The following is a 25,013-nucleotide window of genomic DNA, read 5'->3' on the forward strand; positions in this document are numbered from 1 at the left end:
AAGAAGTGATCAATACGTCCTGTATCATAGCAACGCACTACACACCTTTCATCTTTGTTATGGATCGTGCTGCTCTCGCTTTTGTTGCTTTGTTGTCCTGCCAATGAGACGATAATCACAGAACAGGAAATTGCATTTTATGTTGTTTTTTGATTTGATTTATTTATGTATTTATTTTTGTAATTGTATAAATTGGATCAGTGGAAAGTTTTTTGTTTTTGTTTTTTTTTTTGTTTTTAAATCGGCTGTGTGATGCGGTTGCCCAAGTGACCTTTTGTGCTGCGACGTCCTGCCAGCTTTGAACCACATCCTGTGTATGTGCGTGTGTGTAGGTGTGTGTTTGTGAGTGCATGTGTGTGCGCGTGTGTGTGGCCAAATGCAGACAAAGTGGCACACAACAACACAACGACCGAGACCCATCATGAACAGCGGAGAAGGTAAGAGAAAAAACAGTATACACACCATCAGCATACAGTATTATGCTGAATTTTATTGTATTCTGTTTATGTTATGCATCCATACTTATATATGTACAACATTGTTGCTCCTTAAAACGCTGCCGACTATTATTGCTGCTGTTCACATTCAAATCTGCATATTGTGTTTATACAGTATACTATGTATAGTTGTGACTCCACTGCTTCTTTTTTTTTTTTTTTTTTTTACATAACGTTCATATAATATTGATTTAATGTATGATTCTTATGCATATACAATTGATTGATACACGTTTAGTTGTTTAGCTGCCTTCATGTAGTTAGTTATTACAGTTGTTGTCAAAGTTGTTAATATCGTTTTTGTTACAGTTGTCGTTGTGACTGTTGTTGTTGTTACAGATGTCATTAGTTGTTGTTCAAGTTGGAAACACACTTGTCATTGTTACAGTTGTTGATATTACATTTGTTGTTTTTTAAAGTTGTCATTGGAGTTGTTATTCGCCTCTCTTTTTCGGTTGTTACAGTTGTTCATACTGTTGTTGTTGCTGCTGCTGTAACCCTAACCCTTGATGTTATATTTGTTGTCGTTGATACATTCGTCGTTGTCACAGCTTTCTATACCGCATTGGTTGTGAGAGTTGTCATTACAGTTGTCAAATGCGTTATTACGGTTGTTGTGATTACAGCTGTTATTACAGTTGTTGCTGTTAATGACTAGTTGTTTGTAGTGGTTGTTATGGTCGTTATTAGCGTGTTTATTATTTCAAATGTTGCTGTGGTGGGTTAAGATAAGATTAAGTTTTGGTTGTAGTAACAGATGTTTGCACAGTAGCTTTTGCATTTGTTGTTGATTTGCTAGGCAGCTCACATCTTCATTGTGTGACACACAAAATAAGTATTCTTTGTCCCTCTTGGAATAAAGGTATGACAATGGAAAAAAAAAAAAAGAAGTTTTCATTCTACAGTATGTCTTGTTTCCTTCTTTCTCTAGATTGCTCGGATACACTAGCCGCACTGCTGCTGCTGTCTGTGGCATTGTTCGTGTCGTTGTGCGTCAACGCCACCTGTTGCGTCACACGGCGGGCGTCTTTGTGTACAGGTATGGTATGAAATATGTCGCGCTTAATGAGAGTAGCCCAACATCCCAAAACTAACTCTTTCTTCTATCAAACCAGACCGCTGCCGGTGCGCATACACTCACGCAGCAGACAGGTAACCCATTTTAGTTCCTACTTCAACAGCAACAACAAGAAGAGCTGACAATCGTTCCTTTTTTTGTTTGTTTTTGTCAAAAGGCCTTCACAGGAGGGGAGGCGGCATTTTGTTAACGCCCATCGACCCGAGCAGCAAGACAAGGCTGACCATAAACACCATAATCCCATCTACGGAAACATCACAGGTTAGCGGTGCCTGCAATTACTTTTTTTTTTTTTTAACTCGTCTTTGTGTGACTTAATGAACACAAAGGTGTTTTTTTGTGTTCAGGTTCTGGGGATTGTGACACATTACAAGTACCTCATGTGAACCCATACTTCAATGCATCACTGCAAGCAAAAAAAAAGGTGTTCTTCTGGTCATTTATTTGTGTCCCTATGAGTTGTTACTATAAAGTTTTTCCATTTTTATATATTTGATGTTTATTAAATGTTTCAATACAGATATTTTACAGACTCTGGTTCACGTCTGGTAAGGAAAAATATCAGTCCTCAGTGAGAATGTTGGTGTTAAATTAAATTAAAACCCATCCAAAAATAATTTATCACATGACATTGAAATACATTCAATAATAACAATAATAATAATAAAATATACAATAATTTCAACATGAGTATTATTTAATTAGATTAAAGTGACTGAATTATTTTTTGATAAATAATTAAACATATCATTAAACAGTATTTAATTGAATCTAAAAAATAAGTTTTATTAAGTGATAAAAAAATCCAGAAAAGTGTTTAAGTCATTAAACTAAGTTAGACAAATATTCACTACATACAGACATTTAAAACAGTAGTAGTAGCAGTAGCTGTGTAAATAATTGAATGCATCATTGAAAAAAACATTTTAAAAAGAATTACATTTCATGAGATGATCAAAAACATACTCCCAAAATAATTTAATTTAATTCAATTAAGTTACAAACTAATGACTACATGCTGAAATTTTAAAAATCTATTGAATTAAAATCAATGTATTGTATACATTAATATCTGTTGAATGGCAAAGCAATAAATAAAATTAAGTAGAATTTCAAAAATATTTTTCATATTTTATATTTGTTCATGTTAAACTACACTCAAATAAATTGAATGATTAAAAATATATATTAAAAAATAAACACTATAAGAAATTATCATTTTAAACCAACAAAATTAAAAATCTAGTGTCATCTACATTCCCACTAAAATTTCTATCAAGCTCGTTCATGCCTGGGCCAAGGACTTACTAACAAACATTTATTTTTAACCTGAATTAGCACTTCAGGCTTGCTGGAGTTCTGTGATCTACAGGCTTATTTATTTTTAAGTCTTTTCTAGGGCACTTACACAGGTCATATAGCTTTAATAGAATGTAGGGTTGAAAGCAGGTTGATGGAGCAGATTTCATGAAGCAGAAGATTTGATTTCATAGCGGAAAATGGGTTGACACATTTGTGGTCAAACCTCAGGCAGTTATGAAAAATGAAGTTTAAAAAAAAAAAAAAAGTGTTCCAAAAAAAACAAAAACATGCGGAAATGCGTCAAAAAGCCTTGACAACCACAAGCTGTTCATGTGGCACAATCGCACGTCAGTGTTGCTTTTCTGATAAAAGCACATGCATCGATCCATGCCATGTCTTCTAACACACTAAAACGTATCCATGCCATGTCTTCTAAAATGCTAGCATACAGTGCGGTCGTTTAAAATGCAAGCACATGTTGAACCATGTATGAACTGCAATACAGTATTTTAAATGCTAACATTAATCCATCCAGGTGATGTGTTCTAAAATGCGAACATACCTTAATCCAAGCAAAGCCTTTTATAATGCAAACAGCATGTGATATCTTTTAAAATGCTAAGATAGATCAAATTATGCAATGTTTACCCAAAAGCAAACCCATGCATTGAATCATGTCACGTCTTCTAAAAACACTAACATCAGCTGCGTCATGTGATGTTGTCCAAAATGCTGACATGCAGTGATCCCTGGCATGTCTGGAAATGTCTGGGAACAAAATGCACCCAATATTGCAATGTCATCTCAAATGCTAAAATGCACTGAATCGCCTGAGGTCATCTAAAAAGGAACAATGATCATGCGATGCCTTCTGAAATGCAAATGTCAGGTGATGTCTTCTAAAATGTTAACATGCATAGAATCATGCAATATTTTATCAAATGCAAACATGCTCTGAATCATGTGACTTCATCTAAAATGCTAGCATGCACTGATCCAAGCATTCCCTTCTAAAATGCAAACACCAAAAAAGGCTAACATGCATTAAATTGTGTGATATAATCTAAAATACAAACATGCATTGAATCATGTCACGTCATCTGCAATGTTCACATTCATTGAATCGTGATGTCTTCAAAAAGGCTAACATGCAACGATCCTTGCAGCAGATGTGGGACCAAGTCATTGCTTTGCAAGTCACAAGCCAGTCTCAAGTCTTTGCCTTCAAGTCCCAAGTCAAGTCCCAAGTTGAGACACGCAAGTCCCAAGTCAAGTCGCAAGTCCTAGACTTTGAAACTCAAAGTCTAGGACTTGCGACTTGACTTTGAGTTGAAAGTCTAGGACTAGCGACTTGACTTTGAGTTGAAAGTCTAGGACTTGCGACTTGACTTTTGCGTTTCAAAGTCTAGGACTTGTGACGTAAGTTTGAGTTTCGGGACTTGCCTGTCTCGACTTGGGACTTGACTCGGGACTTGAGGGCAAAGACATGAGACTGACTTGTGACTTGCAAAGCAATGACTTGGTCCCACCTCTGCCTTGCAGTATGCTACCATGCAAAGATTCATGTGACATCTTTTTCAGCCCTCAGAGGCCCTGATGAACTACGCCTCTCTGGATCTCAATGTGGCAAAACAACGACAGCAGAAGCTCCAAGGCAACCGGTCAAAGCAGCTGTCAGTCCATGTGACGGACACCACCCATGGCCCCCACTTCGGATCAGTGGATTCTCAGAGCAGCGTCTACCTGAACAGCAAGTATATCGCCCAGGAGACGGACACCATCGAGAAAGGCAGGACGTGTTCCTATTCAGAAACTGTAAAGCTCGACCGAGTTTAATCCAGATCTGATCCAGATTCCACACATGCATACAAGTATTCCTAGTCTAATGAGGGAGAAAACCCGGTGTAAAATCTTTTCCAATTTAAAATAAAATTTGCTATTTTGTGTGTATTCAGAAGGTGTAATTTTTGACCGAGTTTAATAAAAATCTTATATAGATGGCAAAAATGTAAATTCAGCAGGGAAGATTCTATTTAACATCTTTACATGCTTTTGTGTATTTGTATATATTTATACATTCTTCCACAGTTGTTTTCCTTGTGCTCAGATTAGAAATCTGATTTACATTGTACCCTTGGCAACAATGTTCTCATCAGGGAAAATCCTATATTTATGTTCTTCCAATGTATTTCTCCCAAAATGTACTTCAAATCTTGATCTGGTCCAGACTGCACATTAAGCAACAATGTACAAAAAATGATTAAAATCCTATTAAACATCTTCAGATGTTTGTGTCTTTTACATTGTTCCCCCCACCACCACACACACACACACACATCACATGCTCTGAATCCAAATCCAATCCAGATTGCACATTTGCCCAGTGTAAACTCTACATGGAAGGATGCTGGTATGGCCATTCTATTCTATACATATCGAATAGAATGAATCGATATATATCGATTATTCCAAGGTGTTTTCCCCACGTGCGCTGAATCCGAATCCAATCCAGATTTGTCATGTAGCAGCAAAGTAAAATCAACAGGTAATCATTTTTAACACCTTCAAATGCTTATGTGTCTATCATATTAGATGTATATATTATTCCAAGGTATTTTGTTAGTGTGTTCTGAATTCGGATCCAATCCAGATTGCTCAAATAGCAACAATGGAACTTCAAGAGTGTGAATTGCTTATGTCAACTATATTATATATGAATATTCTTTCAATATATTTTTCCCAATTGTGCTCCAAATCCAGATCCAATCCAGATTGCACAATTGGCACCAATCTAAACTCAAGATCAAATGTCTGACAGATCAGGTTGCAATTGTGCTCATGTAGAATCTTAATAGATAAAAGGAATAATATGGAAAAGTTTTGTGTCGCTATGATGTTAATTCTAAGCCATGGGGGAGATCTGCGTTTTTGTTGTTTTAAACCTCATCTAAACAACAAAACAAATAGAAAGGGCTGGAACAGAGTTGTGAGCACATCCAGTCAGCGTGGGCCGACAGCTCATCAATACCTAACGTTGGCCTCTGTATGGATCCTCTGCTGGATTTGGGCCAACTGGTCCCAACATTCAGAGACGCCACACACACACACAAGTGAACTTTTTAAGTGGACAAGCAAAAACAAGGACGTAAGCAGAGCTACCACTGATTAGCAATGCTACAAGTTGCAAATTGTACAGCGAATATAGTACACAAGGTCTTCTGATTAGCTGCTGTCAAACTCATACTAAACATGGAGCCGCCTCATAGTCATCACAAACATACAATTGTTTACTCGGAAAAGTTCCTGGGAAGCAGTGAGTCACGTTCCTTAACGAAGTCTAAAAACATTATGTAGGAGCCCACTCTGGTATATTACCACTGACTCGTGAATCACAAATATACACTTGTTGACAATGACTTATTTACCCCCACGTGTCATAATGATCATCGCCAAACATCACAGCCCTGTCATCCCTTATGAGACAGGAAAGTAGTCATCGACAAAGGCAGGAAAGTCTGGAATTCGCCGGAATGAGAGGAGAAAAAAAAAACACAACTCGTCAGGAAGCAATGCGGTGACCCGATCGCGTCAAAGAAGAAGAAGAAGTCTCGTTACGACGGGCAGCAGCGTGACGCAGAGTCACGCCAAATGGAGAGTAAAATTAAGCTGCAAATACGCTCCTGCCTGTCGAGCCTGCAACCGCGACGTTTCCGGGAGATTTACCGGGTGGGAGAACGCCGACATCACGCGATTTGCATCCGTGACGGCTGGCTGGAGTTCTACCTGACATGTGTGGAGGAGGCGCAGCGTAGAATATTTCCCATTAATTCCAATAATTCATTGAGCAACTCAAAAGCCCCAGGAATGTCTGGAAAGGACACAAACTGTTTGCTAAAAGGAGGTAAGAGGGAGGTGAAAGAGAGAAGAGCAGAGGAGAGACATTTAGAAGTGATTGGCATAGGAGGAAATGATGATGAGAAGGAGAAAGAAGTCGACCTTGAGAAGAACAAGGTGAGTGGTCATGAAGAGGACGAGAAAAATCACCATGAGGGGAAAAAAAGTCACAATGTGGAAAAGGAGAAAATGAATCGCCAAGAAGGAGGGATTGGCAGGGTGAAGGAGAAGAAATGGGAAAGAAATGGTGACCAGGAGAGTAATGACGAGAAGGAGAAGAACAACAACCAAGAGAAAGAGGGGGAGAAAAACAGTGGTCCTAATGAGGAGAAACAGGGTGACCAGAAAGAGGAGGAAATAAAGGGTTACAATAAGGAGAAAGAGTGGAAGGAGGACATTAACTGGATGAAGGAAGAGAAAGTGGATGTTGAGGAGGAGAAAAAAGGAAACCACGATGAGGAGAAAGAGAAACATCACAAAGAGGAGGAGAGAAGGAGCAACCACAAGGTAGACAAGAAAAGGAATGATCAACAGGAGATTGACTGGATGAAAGAGGAGAGTGATCAAAATGAGGAGGAAAGGGGTGACCAGGAAGAGGAGCAAAAGGACAAAGAGTGTTATCATGAAGAAGAGGAGAATGAAGGAGATGATGTGGATGTGATGAAGGAGAAAGGGGGTGATTTTGTTGAGAAGGAGCAGAGGGAAAGTAGTCATGATGATGAAGAGAAGAATAACCAGGAGGAGGAAATAAGGAGTTACAATGAGGAAAAAACAGGTGACAAGGAGCAGCAGGAGGAGAAAGCGAGTAATCATGAAGATGCGAATATTAACGACCAGCAAGAGAAGGAGGAGGAGATTGACTGGGTGAAGGAGGAGAAAATGTGTAACCAGGAGGATGAGCAAGAGGAGATAGAGGGTAATCATGAAGAGGAAGAGGAAGACAGAAACCAAGAGGAGGACAAAAGGAATGACCAAGAGGAGTTTGACTGGATGAGCCATCATATTGAGAAGGAAAAGAAGGATGACCAGGAGGAGGAGCAGGAGGAAAAGGAGAGCTGTGGTGAAGATGAACAGAAGAAGAACCAACAGGAAGAGTTTGACTGGATGAAGGAGGAGAAAGGGAGTGATCAAGAAGAGTATGCCAAAAAGAGCAAACAGAAGGAAGACAAGCAAGCGGAGAAGATTGACTCGGGGAAAGAGGTAAACCGAGGTCATTACAAAATGGATAACCAAGAAGAAGAGCAGGAGAAGAAAGAGAGTGATCACAATGAGGAGGAGAAAAAGAGCAACCATGAAGTGGAGGAGAAAAGGAATGAACAAGATTCGTTGAAGAAAGAGAAAGGGAGTAATCATGTCGACCAAGAGGAGGAACAAGATGAGAAAAAGGGTGATCGTGAAGGGGAGGCAAAAAAGAGCAACCTGGAGGAGAAAAGGAATGACCAAGAGGAGGAGTTTGACATGGTCAATGATAATAATGAGGAGGAGATGAAGAGTGACCAGGAGAAGGATGAGGAGGAGGAGAATAGTCATGAAGACAAGGACAAGAATGACCAGGAGGAGGAAGAAATAAAGAGTTACAATGAAGAGCAAGGGGGTGACCAGGAGATGCAGGAGGAGAAAGAGATTAATCATGAAGAGGAGATGAACGAACAGCAGCAGCAGGAGGAAGGGGAGAAGGGTGATCATGAAGAGGAGAAAAAGGCTGACAACGAGGAGGAGAAAGTGGATGATCTTGATGAGGAGGAGAAAAGGTGCAACCAGGAGGAGGAGGAGGGCAGGAGTTACGAGAAGGGGGAGGACAAAAAGAATGACCAAGAGGAGGAGATGGACTGGGTCAAGGAGGAGAAGGAGAGTGATCATGAAAATGAGGAAAACATGAATGACCAGAAGGAGGAGGGAGAGGAGAAAGAAAATGGGCAAGAGGAGGAGACTGAATGGGTGAAGGGGGAGAAAGTGAGTGATCATGTTGAAGAGGAGAAAATGGCTGACCAGGAAGAGGAGCAGGAGGGTGACTCTGCAGACCAGGACAAAAGGAGTAAACAGGAGGAGGAGAAAGGGAGCGTTCAAAATGAGGAGAAAAAGGATGACCAGGAGGAAGAGAAAATGAGTTGCAATGAGGAGGAGGTGAAACACAATAACCAAGAGGTGGAGATTGACAGGGTGAAGGAGGAGGAAGGAAGTGATGTTGTTGAGGAGGAGAAAATGGGTGACCGGGAAGTAGAGGAGGAGAAAGTGAGAGATTATGAAGGAGATGAGAAAAACAGCAACCAGGATGAAGGGGAGAAAAGAGGTGATCGAGAGGAAGAAGAGAAGAAAGAGAGTGTTCATCAAGAGGAGAAGATGAATGAGCAGGAGGAGGAGAACAAAGGGAGTTACAATGAGAAGGAGAAACAGAATGACCAAGAGCGGGAGATTGACTGCATGAGGGAGGAGAAAGAGCGTGATCATGGTGATGAGGAAAAAATGGGTGATGGGGAAGAGGAGAAGAAAGAATATCATCATGAAGAGGAGAAAGAGAGCAACCAGGAGGAGGAGAAGAAAGGGAGTGAGCATGAAAATGAGGAGATGAACAACCAGGAGGAGAAAAAAGATGAACTGGAGGAGGAGAAAATTAGTTGCAATGTGGAGGAGGAGAAAGGGGAGAACAGGAAAAATGACCAAGAAGAGGAGGAAAAAGCTGATTTAGATGAGGAGAAAATGAGTTACAATGAGGAGAGAAATAATGACAAAGAAGAGGAGGATGAAAAGAGTTGTTTTGTGAAGGAGCTTGAGAAGGAGGAGGAAGAGAAAGATGAGGAGGAAAAAGAGTGTGACGAGGAGGAAGAAAGGACCAACCGGGAGGAGAAAGCGAGTGACCATGATGAGCAGGAGGAAATGAGCTACCAGGAAGAAAAGGAGAACATAAATTACCATGAGAAGGAGGAGGACGAGGAGAAGGAGAAAAAGAGTGACCCTGAGGAGAATGGCCCAGGGGAGAAGAAGGACAAGGAGAAAGAGATTGACCCCAAGAAGGAGGAGAGCAACGAGGCGGGGGAGGCAGAGGAAGGGAGTGACAAAGAGGAGGCAAGCGACCAGGAGGAGGAGGAAGGGAGCGACGATGACGAGGAGGAGAAAGAAAGTGACAACGAGAAGGAGAGTGACCAGGATAACGAAGAGGAGGAGAACAGCGATGACGATGACGAGGAGGACGAGGAGGAGGAAGACACTGACAACGAGGAGGAGCACACTGACCAGGGGGAGGAGGACGACGACGACGAGAGTGACAGTGAGGATGAAAGTGACAGCGGGCAGGACAGTGGCAGTGAGGAGGACAGTAACCACGAGGAGAAGAAAGATGGCGGCAAGGAGAAAGAGAAGGAGGAGGACACGGACAACAAGGAAAATGAGAGGGCCAATGAGGCGCAAGAGGAGGAGGAGGCGATGGATGTGGACGAAAGTTACGTGCAGGAGGAGGTGGGACGACAGAGCAACGCCAAGGCGATGGGCGACCACGACAAGGAGAATGACCTCGAGGAGGAGGTGCCGGAGGGTCGGTGGAACGAAGCAGTGAGGAGGCTCTGGGTGGAAAGATGGATACGGGCAAGGAGAGAGAATGGGAGGCGCTGGGTGGTCATGAGGGGGAGGAGGTACAGAGCAATGAGGAGGCGCTGGATGACCACCAGGAGGAGGAAGAAGGCGAAGAGGAGTTTGGTCGCAATGAGGAGGCGGGCCAATAGAGTGATGGAGAGCCCACGGATCAGTGAGGCAGGAGGAGGAGAGTGGCCAGGAGGAGAACCAGGGAATTAAGCGTGAGCGGTGTGACGAGGAGGATAAGGAGGAGGTGAGAAAGAGGGCACATAAGAGCGACCACAAGGAGCTGCTGGAACAACGGGAAGGTGAACAGTGAGGAGCAGAAGGAGCAGGAAGAGGAGGCTGCTTTACAATGAGGCGCAACCATTACAACATTGCCTCAGAGTGGAGTAAAATATGTGTAAATATTAAGAGTGTATGATAAACTACTGTACTTGTCATGTGTATATGAACTTGTTAGCAAATATGAATAATTTATCGTGTATCGTCAAAACATAAACAATAAATCCATTTGACCAAATATGAACGATCACCAAGAAAAAGTCACTCATTGTAATTCCATATAAGGAGACTTGCGTTATGCTGGTTCGGTATGTGTGAGGTAGTCGAATAGTGACGTCAGCGGCATGCAGGCACGGCGCACCGCTACCGTTGTGCACCAGGGGGCGTCCGAGGTCCATGATTCCGGACCGTGCCCATCCGCCGGCAACAGCCTGGATAATGACCGCCGGGGCGGGGCGAACTCGCGCCCGCTGCGCTTCCTCACTTATGGGGAAGAACTTTTTAAAGACTGGGTGGGAAAACTGAAACGGAGCTGTAACGGTAAGCTCTTTTAATTGAATGTTTTGTGCCTCTTGTTTAGTTTACCAAAGTTTAGGTACATTTCAGGTTGCGGTGGTTTTTTTTTTCGTTTTTTTTCTAACTACATTTCAGGCTGCACATCCCACAGTCCAAACGAAATTTAAAGGAGCACCCCACTGTAAACATGGATGACATCTTCACACTGTGTCGAGAGGGCAACTCCGTGGCGGTTCGACTGTGGTTGGACAACACGGAAAATGACCTCAATTTAGGGTAAGTGGAAAAAAATACACCGGGGGGGAAAGCCTGATGTATGTGTGCGCGCGCGCCATCAAATAGTTTCCATACTGATCATGCTGAGTTGTGCAGTTTTAATGATGTCATCGCCAAAAAATTGAGAGCTCAATATAATAGCAGCATACCCAGAAAGGAAGTTCATTCCAAGGGTCTGGCCGGCCCATATATGTATGTTGACAACCCTCACTTCCCGTGTGGGCGGGGCTACACCAACACTAGGGGGTCTGGTCACTATGCCATGTTTTCCTTCACTGCAACTGGAATGCAAACATGATGAGCTGTTTGGGAATATTTCAGACCCTCAGCCACTCCTGGATTCTTTTTATAGGTCAGGAATCCACAGACGGTGACGTCACTTTACGTCAGGGATTCCCAAAGTGGTGGTGCGAGGGGTGCGGCGGATTCTAAGTGTAATGGCAAAATAATCTACAGACGACAACAAAAAATCCACAGTGTTTGAAACGTTCATACAATTAATGCGATACAGTTACTCACAGCCCCCAGCATGCACAATAGAAATAAACAAAACAACTAGAAATAATCCACAAATTTAAAAAAAAAGGATGTGACAGGATTGGTCACAAATGATTATTGTGAACCTTGCCCAAGAGAAATAAACCCAGTGACTAGAAATAAACCACAGTTTAAAAAAGAAAAAGAAAAAACAATGGGTCCTGTAATAAAAATAAACTACAAATCAAATTGATACAGTATAAAAAAAATCCACATTCTGTCACATGCGTGCATGTAATGTACCTGATCACTACAATGCAATATCCACTGCAACTTTGCACAATAGAAATAAACACAATGACTAGGAATTATAGATTACCGTAGATAGAACGCTTAGTCACGTCATGTGAAATGTACTACAATATCGTGTGATCACTCCTCTCATCAGTTATTCATGATAACAGCCACCTTGCACATGAAAAACAAACACAACCACTAGAAATAATACACGTCAAAAAAATTCACAGCCCGACGTGCAATGTATGTCGTATAATCAATGTGACCACTCCTCTCGCCAATAATTCATAACAGCTACCTCGCACAAGAGAAATGAACACAACAGGAAATAATCCACAGAATAGAAAAAAGACCATGTCACGTGCACATGGGAAATGTACTATGACACAATTCGTGTGCTTGTTTCCTCTCGCCAGTTATCCATGAAAACAGCCACCTTGCACAACAGAAATAAAGACAACGGGAAATAATCTACGGTGTGGAAAAAGCGTGCACATATGAAATGTACTATGATATAATTAGTGCAATCGCTCCTCTCACCAATTACTCATGATAACCGCCACATGCAGAACAGAAATAATCCGCCTAATAGTCCAGTGTGAGTGCGTCTTTAAGAGTAAGATAGTCTTCTTTTAGTGTTGAATCCTGGCAGCTGTCCAGCGGGCGTAAAATTATTGACAGTCATTCCACTTTTTCACAGGCGTGTTTATCAGCGCGCCAGGCGTCCGGTGGGCTTCAGACCACCCACAGCGCAAGGAAGCGTGCACTGGAGTCTAAATAAAGATTAGGGAACGAGAGTCAGAGAAAATCAGGAGGAGCATCAGCTGACCAAAAGAAAACAAGCACCCATATGTATCTGCCTTTGCCTTTCACGCGGAACCCAACAAACAGGGGCTATTGCCACAAATCTGTGCGCTTTCAGACAGAGAAGTCTGCAAGTGAGAATATGGCAGAGACTGCACGACTTTCCGGCATTTACCATTGAGCCCCTTTCACACAGATACAAAAAAATTGCCGCATTGAGCTCTTTTCATACAAATTCCTCCCAGATCTGTCCGCCTTTGCCTTTCACGCAGAACACAACAAAGACGGAACAATGCTCCGTCTTTACGCACTTTCACACAACGACACGGCATCCTATGTGAAAGGGGTGACGTTTCACATAGATCACAGTGTCTGTTGTGATGTATAAAATAGTTGTATGACAGCGACAATTGCTTTTAACACAACAAGGCAAGAGAAGTGAGTGTCGGGTGTTAAACCCGTTCCCGACTTTTTGCTATTCCTTTTCACACAACTGCCATCCTGTCTCTGACACCATCTGGGTTTGCTAACAGATTTGCCGATACTCTGACCCTTTCACACAGAGCAGCAATATAATAAAAGCTGGTAGCGTGAAAGGAGGCTTAAGTTTGGACATAAAAAACAATTGTTGGATGGCAACAATGGCTTTAAACACAACTGAGTGGGAGAAATGAGTGTCAGGTGTTAAAGTCAATATACCCCTGTCCCAGCTTTCTGCTCTCCCCTTTCACACAGACTGCCATTCCACTTCTGATACATCAAAAGCCGGAAATTTAGCTTTTTGTATCTATCTTTCACACAAAAGGGTGACATGGGAAAAAAGCTGGGAAGAAGCCGGCTTTAAGAGGCAGCGTGAAAGGGGCTTAACATTGGATTGTCTCAACTTCCCGCTACATTCTTCCGCACAGACTGCCGTCACACCTCTGATACGTCAAAAACTGGGAAATATTCATTTCATATCTGTACCTTTCACACAGGATGACACTGGATACAGCTGGCTGTGTTAAAGGGGCTTAATGAGGAAGTGCAAAATAGTTGTCGGGAAGCAACTATTGGTTTTAACACAACAGGGTGGGAGGAATGACGGTCGAATGAGTGTTAGTGTATTAAACACAACCCGGTCCCAGTTTTCCCCTATACCCTTTCACAAAACCACCATCCTGCCTCTGATACTCCCACGGTAGCCGAGAAATTTGAAGATCTACTCCGACCCCCACATTGTGTGTCGGTACCTTTCACACAGAACAGCGACACACGGGAAAAGTTGAGAAAAGGCCAGCTTTAAAAGCCTGTATGAAAGGGAGTTAACCACACACGAGGAGTTGAAAATGTCTGACATGTGACACGGGCTTTTCGCTCCCCAGGGACGACCATGGCTTCAGCCCGCTGCACTGGGCGTGTCGGGAGGGTCGCGGTGGGGTAGTGGACATGCTCATCATGAGGGGCGCCCGCATCAACGTTGTGAACCGCGGGGACGACACCCCCTTGCATCTGGCATCCAGTCACGGCCACGCGGACATTGTGGCCAAGGTATGCTATTGTCACATGCTCATTTTGATGATGTCATAAGTGTGGAGTGACATCATCATCATCATGTTGTGCGCAGCTGATTCAATGTAAGGCGGACCCCAACACGGTCAACGAGCACGGGAACACGCCGCTGCACTACGCATGCTTCTGGGGACAAGAGACAGTAGCACAGGTACAATACATAATACAGTATATTTACAGTAGAGTGCACATGCTGTGCATGCCCCCTGCTGAAGAAAAATGGATACAACACATTTGTTTTGTAACAATAAAAGCGCTTGAGTCAAATTATTGATAAATATCACTTGATCCTTATAGTAAATGTATTTATTTATTTTTACGAGAGCATGTTATTGGTATATTATACTTTTATTTGTATATTACAGTACATATTTATCATTATATATTATTATTATTATTATTGTGATATATTTTCATATCGCTTGATCCTTATAGTGCATACAAACTGTTTATTATATATTTGTTACATTTATGTTGTGTATTTTTACAATTGTACATTTTTTATTATATTATACTCTTCTTACTATACAATTTCATATCATATTGTAATGTTGGTTGATCCTTACAGTGTATCCATAAATATTATTTATTATACACAGCATTTTTATTTTGTATGTTTATAATTTTTAAAAACATTTTTAATTACAATTTATTATTTTATACTATTAAGTTTTTCTATTTACATTATTTCAATCCCTGAATTGAAATTCAAATTCCACACAAGGATGGTGCTATAAAAATGATCCCAAATAAAAAGTATAAAATCAATTTAAAAATAATATATCCTAATTATGGATATTTACAAATTTATAAATATAATATAACTATTTTGCCAAATAATTGATATGTCATGAAAAAAAATGTGTGAGAAGCTGTAAATCATTTTGCAAACATTTTTTCCAAACCCATATTCCGTGGCCATAAATGCCGGTTTAATGTGATGTAAAAAATAAGACCAAGATAAATCCTTTCAAAAGTTTTTCCACCATTAACTAAATGTGTGTTTAGGACCTGGTGGTGAGCGGGGCTCAGGTGTGTGTGTGCAACAGGTACGGACAGACGCCTCTGGACAAGGCTAAGGCTCACCTTAAGCAACTTCTTCAAGGTCAGCAGCGGAATCATGATCAAATATTATTATTATTATCACTGTTATTATTATGAAGCACTGACATATGTTACATATTTGTGGGTGTTTGTATGTTTGATTGATTGATTGATTCAGAGAAAGCAGAAAAACTGGGCCAGAGTTTGACCAAAGTTCCTTACAAGGAAACCTTCTGGAAGGGCACCATGAGGACCAGGCCTCGTCAGTCAGCATACAATTAACAAGCACACATTTTTGTCTTGATAAAGAAACTAATATTGTTTTTAAAATGTTGCTTTCAGGTAACGGCACCCTCAACAAGCAGGCCGGTATTGATTATCAACAACTTTCACTGCTGGCAAAAATCAATGAAAACCACTCAGGAGAGGTTTGTGTCCCCCAAACCGCTCTCGCGTGTGCATGTGCGTGTGGGTTCTTAGTTGTGTGATATTTTAAGGTGTCTATATGTGCGTGTTGTAGAGTTGGCAGGGTCGCTGGCAGGGTGACGACGTGGTGGTGAAGGTGTTGCAGGTGAGGGAGTGGAGCACCAGGAAGAGCAGAGACTTTAGCGAGGAGCATCCCAAACTACGGTAACTGACGCAACATCAGTAACCTCCCGAACTACCGCGCTAGACTTGATAATGACATCAATTCACGCGTTTTCAATAAGAAACACGAAAATGTATGCTGGTGGTAGACAACTGCAACGTATCCCACATCTTCAAACTTCAAACTAAACATACAACAAAGAGAATTACAGTACCTGTTGTGTATTGAACCAAACCACATTAACTCTGTCTTACAAAGTCCACTTAGTTTAATGCTAACAAACAATGAAAAACGCCATAGATGGGCTAACGAATGGCATCTATGTGACAGTAATATAATGCTTTAAGCAACAGATAATTGAACAAAAACAGTGCATTACAAACAAATTGTTGGGTTTCTGGGGAGGCTGGAACTGATTAATAATGGCATTTCCATTCATTTCAATGGGGAAAGATGATTTGAGAGACAAGTGTTTTGAGTTACGAGCCTAGTCACGAAACGAATTAAACTCTTAAGGCAGCACTGTACTTTAAAAATGAAAGCATAATTTCATAAAAAATGAAAATTTGGAGTTCCTTTCAATTCAATATATTACATTTCAACCAAATAAATCAAAATTGTAAGGAAAAATCCAAATTCAAACAGTAATGATTACAATAATCATAATAATATGTTTTAATAATTGAAAAATAAATAAAATTGACCTACGCACACATTGTAATGGTCTTTTTTTTTTTAACAAATTAAAGTAAAAATTCAACACGTGGGCCAGAAACAAGGTATAGTTGGTCGCCCAAAAGGGGCCAAACATGAACATGATGTTTGCATTCTAAAAGCTGCAATGAGTTGTCATGGATAACAGGGAGTGGAGTTTATAATATCATGTCATGCTGACTACGATTCGATATTATTTTTGGGTTCAGGATCTTCTCTCACCCCAACATTCTCCCTGTTCTGGGAGCGTGTCAGTCGCCCCCGGCCCCGCACCCCATCATCATCACCCCTTACATGCCGTATGGATCTCTGTTCAACCTTCTCCACCAGGGCACCAGTGAGTCTTCTTCCTCTCGTGTGTTATAAATAAAACAATGCAACAAAGAGTAGCCGTGCATCTTTCTCGTGTGGTCTTCAGCTCTGGTGGTGGACCAAAGCCAAGCGGTCAAGTTCGCCTTGGACATCGCCAGCGCCATGACCTTCCTTCACACGCTGGAGCCCATGGTGGCACGTCTGTACCTCAACAGCAAACACGTCATGGTGAGCCGGCCGAGCGCACGGGAGCTCGGAAGTCTTGATTATACGTCAGCTCTCTATAATTCGAGTGTATAGAGCATCTTACAAGGGGCCCAAGGATAATTATAATGCATACTGAATGAAATACTGTATATGTACAAAAGTATAACTATAAATATAGAAAATGTATATTTATGCTTTGTCATTTGTACGTTAGCGTGGAAAACACTATTAAACCACAACTATATTTAATTTAAATGTAATATCTTTTAGTTCTATCAAGTAAATTAAAATTAATTCATCAATTGAAAATAAATAAAAACAAAAGCATATAAATGCAAGTACATATACTTTATTTTTATTGAAATATACATTTTGAATGAAACATTTAACTTAAAATGTTTAATTCAATTCAACATATTTTCAATTTCACAGAGTCAAGTCAATTATCGATTAAAATGTTGACATTTTAAATTGAATTATAATTTGACAATTAAATTTAAATTCAACATATTTCAACTAATCTAATTATTTTTTTAATTACAATGAACACATTTACAAAACAATATTTGTGTTCAACTAACTAAATTACGTTACATTAAACAGTTTAATTACATTAAAATTAAACAAAAAATGTTTATTCTGCTAACATTCATATATTTATGTTTAGGTAGTAAAAATGCAATTTTATGGAACCGCCTGATAATAAAAATATGAATTTATGTTCCAATGTATGTATATTTAGGTAGTTTTTCAATCACTGTAAAAATAATCCACGCTGATGTGATTATAAACTACAGATTGACGAGGACATGACAGCCAGGATAAGCATGGCGGACGCAAAGTTCTCCTTCCAGTGCGCCGGGCGCATGTACTCTCCGGCTTGGATGGCCCCGGAAGGTATATTACTACCTTTCACTACCCACATATAAATACATGATCTAAGAAAAGAAATTTAAACACCTATCTTGTGACATTTCAGCCCTCCAGAAGCGCTCCGAGGACATCAACAGGAGATCAGCAGACATGTGGAGCTTCGCTGTGCTCCTGTGGGAGCTGGTCACCAGGGAGGTGCCTTTTGCCAACCTCTCGCCCATGGAGATAGGCATGAAGGCAAGCACGTTCACAAGAAAATTTCACCCCTGTTTTCTATATGGCTTGTAACGGTGTGGCCTATTCGCAGGTGGCTCTGGAGGGCCTGCGACCGACCATCCCGCCGGGGATCTCGCCTCACATCTGCAAGTTGATGAGGCTGTGCATGAATGAGGACCCCGCCAAGAGGCCCAAGTTTGACATGATCGTGCCTATCTTGGAAAAAATGCAAGACAAGTGAACCGCGCTGCGATTGGCTGGCAACCAGTTCAGGGTGTACCCCGCCTCCTGCCCTAAGAGAGCTGGGATAGGCTCCAGCACTTGTGAGGATAAGCGGCTCAAAAAATAGACAGATGGATGGAAGTGAACCGCGCTCACCTATCTGCACTGCCGCTGTACATGAGGTCTATTAAACCACACATTTTTCAGTAAATATATGGCCGTCACTTTTCGTTTGAGTCTCGGATGTAAGCTTGTGCTTTTTTTGTATTATAATTTTTTTTTAATTGCTAGTGGTCACTGTAATATCTGCTTTTAAATGCATAGTAGACTACTCAGTGACCTATTAGCCCCAAAAAACAAAGAAATGTGTACAAAGATAACGTTGTAACTCCGCCAATGCAATAAAAAATATATATTTATGACAAAACGTTTACTTTGGTATTGTGTATTTCCTTAATGTCACTGCAATGGTCAATTTGGGTTCTATTTTCACATTTCTTTATTCAAACATGACAAATGAGCCTCATCGTAGCCATACACCGAGGCTGACGAAGCAGCATTTACATGACCGTAAGATGAGTTCCCAAAATACTTCCGATAAGAAACAACTGCAACAACCTCAGTTCCTAGGTATGGTCAAAATTTGCCCTAATTAAACATAATTTACTTCATACAACTCACACAACGTATAGAAAAGATTATGAAGATTTAAAGCCATTACCTTAACCAAATGTTACATCTTCGTCTAGCCAAGGGAGAAAAAGCGGCGGCATGCCCGATCTGTCCTCCGTGTTCGCTGTTCCGCCTCAGGCGGCAGATAACTAACATAACTTATTATGTTAGTTAACTCTCAGTGAACCATTCTGTGTGTGGGGAGGGGGGTATCTATTTTTAAGTTATTCAGAGCGTAGACTACCACTAAAGTGTGACTATTTCTCGCCAAAATATCGGATTTGTTAGCTTGTCAGTGCGACGTTTTGCAAGCAACTACTTCCGGGAACACCCGGAATCCTTATACAGTAGGACTCATAACAGTCTGTAACGCTGTTTGGCGACAGACGTAGATTTTATTTTATTTATTTATTTATATTGCTATGATGATTAAATTAACTAGAGTTTTACTTTAAGCAAAAATAAATACAATTCATATTTTTTGTTAATAAATAATAATGACATACAGTGTGCAGAAATTTACCAGCCATGGAAGCAGCTCATTCACACACTGTGATGACGCAGCATCATGACCAAAATAGTCTGGTCTGTGTTGTGGAAATTTTACAATTGACTGTGATTCGTTATTAATAGCGTCGTAGCTTACAAGGTTAAAAATAGAGCAGCGGTGGTAAAACAACACAGATGACGACTACTCTTTCCCACTTTCATCGGGGATCCATCCTTATCTCTCTCTCTCGCTCTCGCTCTCGCTCTCTCTCTCCCTCTCTCTCTTTCTCTCTCTCTTTCCCCCATCCTCCCCCAACCCATTCAGTGTTTTGCTCTGCAGTGCTGAGACTTGCTTCATCATCCTGCACCGAAGCACAGGTAAGTCTCGTGCAAAATGTTAGATTTGACTATTCTAAGAGAAAAAAAGGGATATCAGGGCTGATAAACAAACATTGAATGATTCCTTACTGTGGATAAGATGTGGTGATGATAACACAATCCTACGTCATCTTTTCATCTGATTTATTTTAAAAACTTGCTTTGTATGAAAGTTGATGGTGTATGTTTTGAAATGGCTCAGTACAGTTAGAAAAAAATTGCAGCTGACACCAGTTTCACTGATTGACATGAAAATAGGTGGACATGCAAGTCATAATAATGCCATAAAACATATACTAACTACTAATAAAACAGGATACATCAAAAAGTCTTAAGGACCGTGGGCTATGCTTGAGATCGAACAGGAAGTCAGACATTTTGATTTGAATTCCATGGCTCGTGCTTTGACAAACATCTCTGCCCAAATGAGCCTCATTTGGTAGCATGTATGCGAGACAGATTGGCGACTCTAAATTGTGAAGCTTGTTTTGCCTAATGTGGGCAGAATGTGGCAGCAAGTTTTTGTTTGATGTTTGATTCTACCATGAAAAGGCAGTGGCCTGTTCTTGAAAATATCAGCCCCCGACACCAGTTTCCCCGATAGACATGAAATTGGGTGGACATGTCAATCATAACAGGATGCACGAAAAAGTCTCAGGGACCTGTGCCTGAAATCGGTCAGAAAGTAAACCTTTTTTGTTTTTTTGAGGATTTGTCATGAAAATGTATTTTTTATTTTTTTTCCCAGTTGGATGGAAGCTTTCCATCATGCTCCAATGTCTGTTTGTGTTCGTCATACTAGGAGGTGAGGAAAATATTTCCACAGGTGTGTTTACATAGTTTAAATGTATCTTGTTTGTGTGTGTCAGTGTTGCTGACGCCGGCACAGTGCAACCTCATCACAGTGTGCAAGGAAGACGATGGTGATCTGCGGGTGGACTGCCTGGTTAAGGCCAAGCCTGACAAGACCAGCAGCTATGAGTTCTCCTGGTCGTCGGGCTCCAAGCAGTCGCTCATCAATGTCAACGTGTCCGGACTGGCAGCGGAGGCGCAATTCAGAAAAGTGAGCCACGTGACGGAGGTGGAGCCGCACGGCTACAGGCTGACACTGAGTGGCTACTGGGACAAGCTGCCGCACAACACCACCTACATGTGCAAGATAACCGGGGAGGGAGCCAGCATTAATGTGGAGAGAGGTGAGTGGAGGCAGGGAGGAACTTTTGGGTCAAACTTCTTCATCTTTGCCTTCTTTTGCAGATCAACTTGTCCAGTGCAGCGCTGTCAGCATGTTTCTGCAGAGTTCCTGGACTGTTGCTGTCCTGCTTTTCTACCATTACATGTAAAAACATAAAGTAATGATTTTCAAAGTGATTCTCCCTCTCGTGATATGCAAAAGAATCACTGAATTAAATGTTACAGTGATTTAACCTTTTTTTTTTTTTTAAATCCAGCGCAGGACATTTGTTAAGTACAGTTCAGTTGTATTTCACTGTGAAGCCACACACATAAAGCATAGTCTCACAACCACAAAGCTCATCATTAGCACTCATCAATAAAGTCATAAAAATCAAAAATAAAATGTTGACCTGTTTTCATAATCTAGTTTTCATGCCAACTGTAATATATATATAGATAGATAGATAGATAGATAGATAGATAGATAGATAGATAGATAGATTAGATAGATAGATAGATAGATAGATAGATAGATAGATAGATAGATAGATAGATAGATAGATACATAGATACATAGATACATAGATAGATAGATAGATAGATAGATAGATAGATAGATAGATAGATAGAACATCCGCCTCACAGTTCTGACGACCCAGGATAAAAATCTGGTCTCGTCTGAGTGGAGTTTGTATGTTCTCCCCGTGCCTACGTGGGTTTTCTCCGGGTACTCCGGTTTCCTCCCACACCCCAAAAACATGCATGGTAGGTTAATTGAAGACTCTAAATTGTCCGTACGTGTGACTGTGAGTGCAAATGGTTGTTTGTTTATATGTGCCCTGCGATTGGCTGGCAACCAGTTCCGGGTGTACCCCGCATCTCGCCCGAAGATAGCTGGGATAGGCTCCAGTACGCCCGCAACCTGAGTGAGGATAAGCAGTTCGAAAAATTTTATTAATTTGATACATTGTACATTAATTTAATTTCAATGTCAAATTTACACTGAAGGTTTTATTTATTTCATGATAAATGTTTTTATATTATGGCAGACAAAATGATTCAGTTTCTAAATAATTTATTGGATTTACATCATATTTAATTCAAGTTCAACTTCATTAAATTCAAAACTCGCCCTAACTCGACTAAGGTCTAGTAGTAGTAGTAGTAGTAGAACTAGTAGTAAATACACAACAAATGTTGCTGTTTCTCCACATTCCTTTAACGTTTTCGAAATGGGGAGCGCATGACACTCCGCAATTTACGTAGATGCCCCACAGCAAGATGGTTGCCTCCGCTGGCCAATAATATTACAAAATTGCTTATTTCACAAGCTGAATCTTAGCATGCTAAACAAAGATACGTTTATGTTTAAGCAAAATGTATTATTTTTTAGTATAAAGTAGCCAAAGACACGCACCAAATGTGAAGATTCTCCGCGGTCATTCGGTATGATTTCCGAACTGATGGGTCGGTGTTAGGACACTCCGCGCTTCCGTAGTTGCCCCAAGTCAAGATGGCTGCCTCCGGTACTTGCATTAAAGGAGCAGAATTATCCAAAGCGGAGTACCTAAAACGCTATTTGTCCAACGATGATGACGCCAAAAAATCTAAGGGGAAACTTAAAAAGAAGCGTCGTAAAGTTCCAGGAAAAGGGTGAGTTCTAGTCCTTTTACATTGAGCTGTTTCTCTCCGCTTATGTGTGTGCGTGGTTAGCAGCTAGTTGCTAACCTACGGTACCTTTTTCTCTATGAATGGCATATGGTGGCTTCTAACTCCCTTTTCCTCTCTCTTATGCAAGACTTAAAATAGTCGATGATGATATAGATTGGAGACAGATGGTGGCAGAAGAAAATGAGGTTGAAGAGGACGACGAGGAAGCGCCCGTGGTAAGAAATGATGGCCAGGTTGATTTGGCACGCTCGCACAGTTGCTGTTTATATACAAAAATAAAAAAAAATTTCGACGTCATTCATCTATAGACTAGGGGAAATGACAACATATATGTTGGTTCCAGGTGTACCTGGGTTGATTGATACATAAATTTAAAACCCTTACCCTGACTGAAACGCTTTACCACGGTTTGACACGCTAACACCGTCTTGAAGCTATAATTTGAAATCCAAATACTGGCTTGAAACACTAACTTGAAACCCCAATTTAAGGAGCTAACCCTGTCTTGAAACCTTAATTTCAAACCCAAATCTGACACCCAAACCCTGTCTTGAAACTTGAACTACAACCAAATTAAATAAAATGTACCACTTCATTGCACTTCTTTTCTTGGCTTTGGAAAAAAAAAAAAAAAAAAATTTAAAAATATATATATATTTTCTAAAATACACAAAATAGTGTAAATAACATTGGTGCCGATGTTTTGGACATTGGAATTGACCCACCGACTGCTTGTTATCAGATCGCTGAAGTGATTGACGAGCGCCCCGATGATGTGAGAATGCTGGAAGCCTTCCGAAGCAGCTCCAGGTGGAAAGTCATTGGAGGTCAGCTATTTTGATTTGGGGGAACAGACACATAATATGTGAAAGTATACATTCTGTGTTGTCTTACATTATAGAAGATGAAAATGAAGAGGAGGACATCCAGTCCAGTCAGGAGGACATCCAGTCATCCAGTCACAAGCAATCGTCGGGCAGAAAAACCCGACACGACTCACCAGACGCTTCCCCTCCAAGGAGAGCTCGCCACGGTTCTCCCGATATTTCACCACCCAGGAAGAAACGCCACAATTCACCTGACATTTCACCTCCCAGGAGGAAACGCCACGATTCTCCCGACATGTCGCCCCCCAGGCAGCGTTCAAGGAAGTCGGGAAAAGTGCAAAGCACAGCTGCCATCAGACAAGGTTCAGATTCCGACCAATCTCCGCCGAGGAAGAAACCGCAGAAGGGACGGCGAGATTCCGACTCAGACCAGTCGCCGCCCAGACGGGGGCAGCGCAGTGGAAAAATGTCAGATGACAATCTGTCGCCCCCTCGCAGGATGGGACAGACAGAGGTGAAACACTTTGTCAGTTTGTCATTTGGACTTGAAACCAGTAACCTTTGCTTGAAACTCTAATTTCAAACCTCAATTATATCTTGAAACCATAATTTGAAACCCTATTCCTTTTAAACCCTACCCCAGGCTTAAAACATAACTTAAAACCCAACATTTGCCTTGAAACCTGAATTAGAAACCTTAACTCTTGATTGAAACCCTAAACCTGTCATGAAGTCCTAATTTGAAAACCTAACCCTTGTTTGAAAGTCTAACCCAGGCTTGAAACCCTACCTTGCAACGCTAAACCTGTCCTGAATCTCTTCTTTGAAACTTGAAACCCTATTCTGAAAACATGACCTGTGCTTGACACCCTACTTAGAAAAGAGAATGTGCACTTGAAACATCAGCCAAGGCTTGAATCCCTGAATTGAAACCCCAACCTAAACTTGACACCTTACCCACTAGGCTTGATCCACTCCAGACTTGAATCTGTAATTTCAAACCTTTAATCCAGGCTTCAAACCGTGATTTAAAAGACAAAGATGCATGTACTACGTTCTTCCGTCACAATAAATTCTAC

At 41.0% G+C, this 25,013-nt stretch overlaps 4 protein-coding genes across 5 annotated transcripts in view; all 4 read left to right on the plus strand.

Moving 5' to 3' along the window:
- Positions 1-341: 341 nt before the first annotated feature.
- LOC133416427 (uncharacterized) lies at positions 342-5,157 on the plus strand. Its single transcript, XM_061703299.1, has 6 exons — positions 342-437; positions 1,429-1,536; positions 1,613-1,649; positions 1,733-1,836; positions 1,923-1,999; positions 4,459-5,157. Exons 1-6 carry the CDS (start codon positions 377-379, stop codon positions 4,711-4,713), a joined length of 642 nt encoding a protein of 213 aa, XP_061559283.1. The 5' UTR covers positions 342-376; the 3' UTR covers positions 4,714-5,157.
- Positions 5,158-6,525: 1,368 nt separating this feature from the next.
- LOC133416370 (trichohyalin-like) lies at positions 6,526-10,557 on the plus strand. Its single transcript, XM_061703221.1, has one exon. The coding sequence runs from the start codon at positions 6,526-6,528 to the stop codon at positions 10,555-10,557; it is 4,032 nt and encodes a 1,343-aa protein (XP_061559205.1).
- Positions 10,558-11,077: 520 nt separating this feature from the next.
- LOC133415574 (integrin-linked protein kinase-like) lies at positions 11,078-19,152 on the plus strand. 2 transcript variants are annotated; one of them, XM_061701695.1, is made up of 13 exons: positions 11,078-11,163; positions 11,275-11,415; positions 14,358-14,523; positions 14,600-14,695; positions 15,553-15,649; positions 15,767-15,850; positions 15,931-16,016; positions 16,109-16,218; positions 17,101-17,228; positions 17,310-17,431; positions 18,208-18,307; positions 18,390-18,520; positions 18,591-19,152. In XM_061701695.1, the coding sequence occupies exons 2-13, from the start codon at positions 11,327-11,329 to the stop codon at positions 18,738-18,740; spliced, it is 1,359 nt and encodes a 452-aa protein (XP_061557679.1). In that variant the 5' UTR covers positions 11,078-11,163; positions 11,275-11,326; the 3' UTR covers positions 18,741-19,152. The 2 variants fall into 2 exon arrangements, with proteins under 2 accessions (XP_061557679.1, XP_061557678.1); XM_061701694.1 differs by having other exon boundaries at positions 11,102-11,163; positions 11,291-11,415.
- Positions 19,153-22,760: 3,608 nt separating this feature from the next.
- Positions 22,761-25,013, plus strand: part of bud13 (BUD13 homolog) — a 3,894-nt gene continuing 1,641 nt past the window's right edge. The window contains exons 1-4 of the mRNA XM_061701693.1: positions 22,761-23,089; positions 23,235-23,322; positions 23,850-23,934; positions 24,009-24,448. Of these exons, the coding sequence (XP_061557677.1) occupies positions 22,950-23,089; positions 23,235-23,322; positions 23,850-23,934; positions 24,009-24,448 (753 nt within the window). The 5' untranslated portion in view covers positions 22,761-22,949. The remainder of the gene's footprint in view (positions 23,090-23,234; positions 23,323-23,849; positions 23,935-24,008; positions 24,449-25,013) is intronic.

Source organism: Phycodurus eques, chromosome 17 (assembly GCF_024500275.1).
Source record: "Phycodurus eques isolate BA_2022a chromosome 17, UOR_Pequ_1.1, whole genome shotgun sequence".
Lineage (NCBI taxonomy): Eukaryota > Metazoa > Chordata > Actinopteri > Syngnathiformes > Syngnathidae > Phycodurus > Phycodurus eques.